General features: G+C 40.0%; 1 protein-coding gene across 1 annotated transcript in view; it reads right to left on the minus strand.

Annotated features, from left to right (window-relative positions):
- NSL1 (NSL1, MIS12 kinetochore complex component) overlaps positions 1–7,485 on the minus strand; it is a 24,535-nt gene extending 17,050 nt beyond the window's left edge. Inside the window, exons 1-2 of the mRNA XM_015569935.1 lie at positions 7,301–7,485; positions 3,487–3,565 (exon numbers count right to left, since the gene is read on the minus strand). Coding sequence (XP_015425421.1) covers positions 3,487–3,565; positions 7,301–7,387 — 166 coding nt within the window. The 5' untranslated portion in view covers positions 7,388–7,485. The remainder of the gene's footprint in view (positions 1–3,486; positions 3,566–7,300) is intronic.
- Between the last annotated feature and the right edge of the window lie 6 nt (positions 7,486–7,491).

Consider the following 7,491-nt stretch of genomic DNA (forward strand, 5'->3'; position numbering starts at 1 on the left):
AAATAAATTTTTTTTAAAAAAAGCAACCAGCAAATGCATAAATACGTGGAGGAAAAAAATCAATGTTTCTCTCTCCCTTCCTTTCTCTCTAAAATCAATAAATTTTTTTAAAGTTTTATTAAATACTAAAGGTCATTAGCTTAACTGGTCTTATAGCTTGTGTTCTGCTATGTCAAAGCTTCATTAGTGAGAAGAACCATACATATTTTTTGGAACCCTTTTTAGACACTTCTGATATGTATCAGCATATATTTACATATTGGGTAGATATAACTGAGGTGCAGCATGGCCTTTCATTTATGTAACAAATATTAAGTCCAACTAAATTACTTATTTTGAAGATTATTAAAAGAGATATGGTCATTTCTTACTTTGAAAAGTCATTTAAATGAGCAGCCTCCCATAAATTTTAATTTCCATTTGAAAAGTTTAATCGCTAACCTGAAAGGAAGAATGTACTATTTCACAATCAGAAAAAAGAAAAAATCAAGTCTCCCAGCTAAATCTTCTATGTAGGGAAGAAAATGGTTTCATAGCGCCACCTAATGATAAAGCTATAAAAGTGAAATGTATAAACAATTTGAGCAGGGAAGAGTCATTAATTCAACAAATATTTAGTGGGTGCCTACTGTGTGTCAAGCTAAGTGTTAAAAACATAGTAATGAGAAAAAAATATAGTCCCTGCTTTCAAGGAACTTACATTTTAATTTTTAAATGTGCCTGGTCAGTCATCCTAAAATCAAGTCCACTCAGGGTAGTTAGGGGCAGAAAAGAAGTTGCTTTCACTTATATGTATATTCCTATGTTCCCTATATTCATTCATTTGCTCATTCGTTTGACCACTCATTTATACAATGATCTCAGGGAATAAAATAGACAAAAACCTCTGCCCTTGTGAAGCTTACTTATTGCTTCTATGTATCAAGATCAGATACAAATCCTATTAATTCTATCTGCTGAACATCTCTTGCACCTTTTTCTTTCTCTCCTTTCCCACTGTCATAGGGCAAATCTTCATGGTATTATGCTGTACTACTACAATAACCTCCCTAAGGTTCGCCTGCCTTGAATGTTTCCCTTCTCCAATTCATCCGCACACAGAGCCAGCAGTTAGCTTTTGTGTTAAGTCTACTTAAAAGCCTTCACCAATCCTGGCCGGTTTGGCTCAGTGGATAGAGCATCGGCCTGCGGACTGAAGGGTCCCAGGTTCGATTCCAGTCAAGGGCACATGCCTGGATTGCGGGCTCGGTCCAATGTGCAGGAGGCAGCCAATCAATGATTCCCTCTCATCATTGATGTTTCTGTCTCTCTCTTCCTCTCCCTTCCTCTCTGAAATCAGTAAAAATACATTAAAAAAAAAAAAAACCTTCACCAGTTCCCCATTATCTACAACAGTGGTTCTCAACTTGTGGGTCGCAACCACTTTGGCGGTCAAATGACCCTTTCACAGAGGTCGCCTAAGACCATCCTGCATATCAGATATTTACATTATGATTCATAACAGTGGCAACATTACAGTTATGAAGTAGCAATGAAAATAATTTTATGATTGGGTCACAACATGAGGATCTGTATTTAAAGGGCCCGAAGGTTGAGAACCACTGACCTACAAGGTAAAGTACAAATTCTTCAGCACATCCTACAGGGCTCTCTGTGATCTGACCCCAACTTATCTTTCTGACCATATCCGCCATTAGTTTTCCCACTTCTGACATTTTCAAAACATAGCACTCCTTTGTGCCTTTGCACATGCTGTTTCCTCTCCTTGAAATGTCCTTCCTACTTCCTTTCTGTCTAGCACATTCTCATTTATTACATGCATTTAACAACCTAGTGTGTTATGTCTACTCCCACTTCCCAAAGAATATAGTGTCCTTGTCCATTTCCTTCCATTAACGATGAGTTGCTAAATGGTAAGGACCATGTCCTTGCATCTATTTCCTGGCATTTGGCATAGTGGTTGACATTTATCAAGAGCCCATGAAAAAAGCAGATTATAACTATTTTCCCTCACAGTTATAAGGGGGAAAGGGGACAAAGATATACATACTCCACCCAGGTTACCACCCTGTCAGGAAATCTATGTGTTAATCTATAAATTGATTAATCCTATTGCTAAAGGCAGTTTGTGCCAATCAATAAAGCAATTCCAAAGTGACCTTAGAGAAAAAGAGTCAGATAAAGACACAGTAAAGGCTGTATAGCTTGAACTTCTAGATCAGCCGTGGGCAAACTACGGCCCGTTTGAAAAAAAAAAAAAAGACCGTACCCTTTAACGTAATGATGTTTACTTTGAATTTATATTAGTTCACACAAACACTCCATCCATGCTTTTGTTCCGGCCCTCTGGTCCAGTTTAAGAACCCATTGTGGCCCTCGAGTCAAAAAGTTTGCCCACCCCTATTCTAGATGGTTCTGATGCACTCCCTCTTCCCTACAATTACTCTAATAATATTTGAGAAATCCAATGTTACTGTTTTTAATGTCTTAATACATAAACCAGAAAGTACAATATAGTAACTCTGAGGAGATAACTACTACTTAGGGATGTGCAAAAGTAGGCTTATAGTTGTGAGTACACAAAACAGTTTATTCTTGTATTATTATTTATTATGATATTATTTGTATTACAACTGTAAACCTACTTTTGCCTATCCCTGTAATAATCCCAAGTCTTCTGGGCAAAGTATTATCTCAATGTTGAGAAAAAAATTACAACCACAGAGGGTTATTTGATGGGCTTGGGATCAGCTCAGGGTATCTGAATAATCAGAACAGTTAAAAGTGGTATTAAACTATGCTGGTCAGATCTCTGTAATATCACTATACAAAACACGCTGGCCCACTTCTTCAGGACACTGCTGAAGAATTGTGCCTCTTTCCCCACACTGATCATTATTATTTTTCTACTGATTTTTTTCTTCCTACACTGAACATTTTCTTTCTACCAAAAACTTGGGATTTCTTTAGATATGTCAATAACATTAGTTAGGGTACAATCAAGTCTGCTTTGGACCAGGAAAATGTTCTGTCATTCTAAGGAGCTCTCTCTAAATATTGATCTCATACTTGACATAGTATTCTTATAGTTTAACTTCACATTCTAAGGGTACTTCACTGTTTAAGGATTACTTGTAAAAATACGACTTGATTCATAAGGTATTAACCACAGGAATTCTCTGGGCCTTTTTCTTCATCTGGGGATAGTTTCACAGTATTTTCCAAGCAACTATTGACAAGGGTACTTTTAAAGATTGATCTGATGAAAGTCTCGTTGAGATGCCAGACAGAAATATAAAGATCAAGGTATCTACTATGTTGTTTTCCTCAGACTACAACCAATAGTCTTCTAGATTCGTTTTCTCTCCCCCCTCCCAGTAAAATACATTTTAAAGAGAAGTAACACTGAAAATGAGGACTCAAAATAAAATAGCTACAAAAATAACTCAGAAATTAGCAACCAAAGGAGAAAGTTACATCACTTACCCCTGAAACAATCATCTGAAGCTTCTTGCCATGCCTGCCCATTAATGCTGACATTCTCTTGCACAGCAGATTCAAAAGTCTGCAATACATTCACAATAGTAATGTCACTAAAAATAACTTTAAATACTGAATCTAAACATTTTGGCAAGATAATCTGTTTGTTTTTTGTCAATCCTCGCCGAGGATATTTTTTCCACTGATTGCTAGAATGGAAGGGAAAGAAGATGGGAAGAGAAAGAAACATTGATGTGAGAGAGACACATGGGTTGGTTGCCTCCCAACATGCCCCAACCGGGGGCGGGGATCACACCTACAACCCAGGTATGTGCTACCCTTGACTGGAATCAAACCCTTTGGTGTGTAGGCCAACACTCTAACCACTGAGGAATGCCTGCCAGGGCATAATTTCAGATTTGTGAAAGAGAATATTTAAAAAGTGGCAGACTAGCCTATTAGTATACTATTTTCAATGAAGATTCCATTGCAATTAATTCTACCTACACTTTCACTGATAGCCATTAAGCTACCGATGAGATAATTCAATCCAAAATTTTAGAATATTCTTTCAAACAAAAACATATATACTTCTTAAATGAAATAAAAGCTAACAAATTTGGGCTCAGTTGAATCTCAAGAGTGTAAGTACTACATATGCTGTGAATGAACGTCATTGTTAACAAGAAGAAAAATATATATGCTTAAAAGAAAGTGATATTATGTCTGCTTTATAAAGGACTGTATTTTTTAGAGATGTATATTGAAATATGTAGGATGAAATGACATGACATCTCGAATTTGTGTGAAAATTAGAAGTAACAAATTTTTGATAACTGTTAAATTTGGTGATGGATATATGGGTGTTCTCTGTACTAGTCTATTTTTTTGTAGGGGGGAAGGCAGAGAGGGTTGGTGGGTGGAAGGTAATCAACCAAAGACCTTATATGCATACATGCATAACCATGGACACAGATAATAGGGTGCTGAAGGCCTGGAGCAGGGGTAGGGGGGTGAGGGCGGGCTGGAGGGAGTCAATGGGGGGAAAAGGGACATATATATTTTCAACAATAAAGAATTATTTTTTTAAATGTTAATACATTAAAAAATAAAGGACTGCCCTGGCCAGTGTTGCTCAATGGTATCAGCCTGCAAACTTAAGGGTCAGGGGTTCAATTCACTTCCCAGCCCTGTTCGGGGCATGTGCAGGAGGCAACCAACCAATGTGTTTCTCTCACATCGATGTTTCTCTCTCTTGCCCTCCCCCGCCCGCCGACCCCCGCCTCCACTCTTTTTCAATGGTAAAAAAATCCTAGGGTGAGGATTAACAAAAAGTAAAAAGAAAATAAAAGAGTAAAGGAATATGGAAGCACCACTAAAATTTTGAATGCACATTCCCTATTATCTAACAACTAGAAGCCCCGTGCACAAAATTCATGCACAGGTAGGGTCCCTAGACCTGGCTGGAGATCAGGGCCAATCTGTGGGGCAACCGGCAGGGTGAACAGGGGCCCCCACTAGCACCCACCTTGACTGGCCTTGGGGCCTGCAGGCTGGGGACAGCTCCTGTGTTGAGCGTCTGTCCCTTGGTGGTCAGTGCACATCATAGCGACTGGTCATCTCATTATATAGGATGAGAATAGTCCTTTAGATTAGGATACATTGCTAGAACTGAAATCCTATATAATAAAAGCCTAATATGCAAATTGACCAAACGGCTGAACGACCGGTTGCTATGATACACAATGACCACCAAGGGGCAGACACTCATCGCAGGAGCTGCCCCCTGGTGGTCAGTGTGCTCCCACAGGGGGAGCACTGCTCAGCCAGAAACCAGGCTCATGGCTGGCAAGCATAGTGGCGGGAGCCTCTCCCGCCTCCGCAGCAGCACTAAGGACCCCTTGGGGGTCCCAGACTGCGAGAGGTCACAGGCCAGGCTGAGGGTCCCCCTTCCCCCGCCCCAGTACACAAATGTCATGCACCGGGCCTCTAGTAAGAACATAAAGAGGATGCACTAGGAATGTTTATTTTAGCACTGTTTGAAATTATAAAATACTGAGGAGAAAAATCACCAAATTTAAATTCAAAATTAGAAGAATGGTTAAATATTCACTATATCCATACCATGCAATACTTAAAAAGAATGAAGTATATTTGTACATAATACTGACAGACATATTTGGTAAAAGAAAAAAAAATGGGGGAGAGCAGGTTGCTAACAATACATCAGCATGACACTTAATGTATAAAACAAAACAAAAAAACAGAGAGGGGGAAAGAGAGAAAGTGAGAGAGAGAGATGTAAAACCATAAAGAAGGGTGTAGAAGGATTATAACCTCTATGTACCCTCCAAAATAGTAAATTTTTTCCAGGAAAGAAGAAGGATGGGGAAGGGAAATTCGAAGACTTTGCTTTATGTTATTTTTTTTTTTTTTACAATGAGGATATATTTGGTATTTTGTATAATTAAAAATAAGCGTAAATCAAATAATGCATAATTATGAAATAAAGTACGTTATTTTACACTTTAAAATTTTTATAGAGTAAAATATTTACTTTATATGTGGACTTCCAAGGATTATCTGGGAATACAAATTGTCATTGTAGTAGTGGCACAATTGTACCAATACTATTTTTTTAAGAAAATCTGTTACTATATTAGGTGGTTTTAGACAGAGGTACATGAACATAATTAAAGCCTCTGCTTTTTATTTGTTCTCCTATTTAAAATAAAACACAAGTCGATTCCCTTGGTCGTTTACCTTCACAGTTCCTAGAAAGGGACAACCTCTAAGATCGTTACACAATAAAACAGTCTCCTTCCCAAAAAACCACTGAGAGCGTCTATTCTTCCCTTGGTTACAGAAGGGAATAAGAGCCACTGTTTACACAAAACGGGAATACAGCACAGCTCGGGGAGTATTTCTTCATTCGCCTTCCACTTCACCTTTATTTTTATCGTTTGCATTGTGATCATTCACGCTCACCGGTGTGCTGCATTTAAAATTTTTAAGCTTTTTTTTTCTACATATAAAATGTGTGCTTTGTTATGACAGCCACCAACCCCTCCATTTGTTGTACCTTTCCCCTCAAAAAAAAAAAAAAAAACCAACAAAACTATCTTCAAAGGCTTTACAAAATATTTGAGAAAGGAGGGGGAAATGTGCTCTAAGGGCCAGTTATGATCTTAGAAGTTTATAATCAAGACAGCTTCCTTATCTGGTTTAGACTTATAGGGGAGATGTTTTCACTCTCTTCACAAGATATTCTTTAAAAAACAGGCAAAAGGAAAGGCCAAAAGCTAGCCTGGTGCCTGGTGCCCGACTGACTTCCAGGATTCCCGTTCCCGGAGAAATCCTCCCGGGTCTTCGTGCACGCGAACGGGGCGCTGCCAGGCCTTGAAAGGCGGCTCATCCCAAAGAAGATGAGCTGTACGTTTCGGACACCAAATGCGAAAAGCCGGGCACTGACAAAAGCACGAAAAATATCTCCCTCGGGTTTTTGAAAGTATTATTATTAAATTAAAACGCTATCTTGGTCATAGTGAGTTAAGTAAAACATGTTATTGCAGTGAATTTCACCTGTCTCTTCTAACTTTTAGTAAGTTACCTACATAGCTCGCCTTGTTCTTTTCTATTGGGCAGCGTGGGTCTCTCTAGGTAATTAATGCCCGGCGGCCACTAGATCTATTGCGTCCCCTCGCGCTCCTCGGGCTGCTTTTCCTGAGCGTGGGCACCGCTAACTCTGCCCGCGCAGCCTCTCGAGCCCCGAGACCGGGGAAGAGGGTGAAACGACAAGTGCCGGCTTTTGGGCCCGTACCCACTGCGCGTCTCGCAGCGCGGGCTCCCGAATCTCCTCCGGCAGCGCGTCCCCGAGCTGTCGCACGAAGCGGCCGCACAGTTCCATCAGCTCCAGCACGGCCTGCTTCGAGGTGCAGCGCACGCGGAAGTCCTCGCGGGGAGTGGCGGGGCCCGGGGTGCGGTCTTCTGTCCCGGCCGCTCGCTCCACGT

Source organism: Myotis davidii, unplaced genomic scaffold (assembly GCF_000327345.1).
Source record: "Myotis davidii unplaced genomic scaffold, ASM32734v1 scaffold362, whole genome shotgun sequence".
In the NCBI taxonomy this organism is placed as follows: domain Eukaryota; kingdom Metazoa; phylum Chordata; class Mammalia; order Chiroptera; family Vespertilionidae; genus Myotis; species Myotis davidii.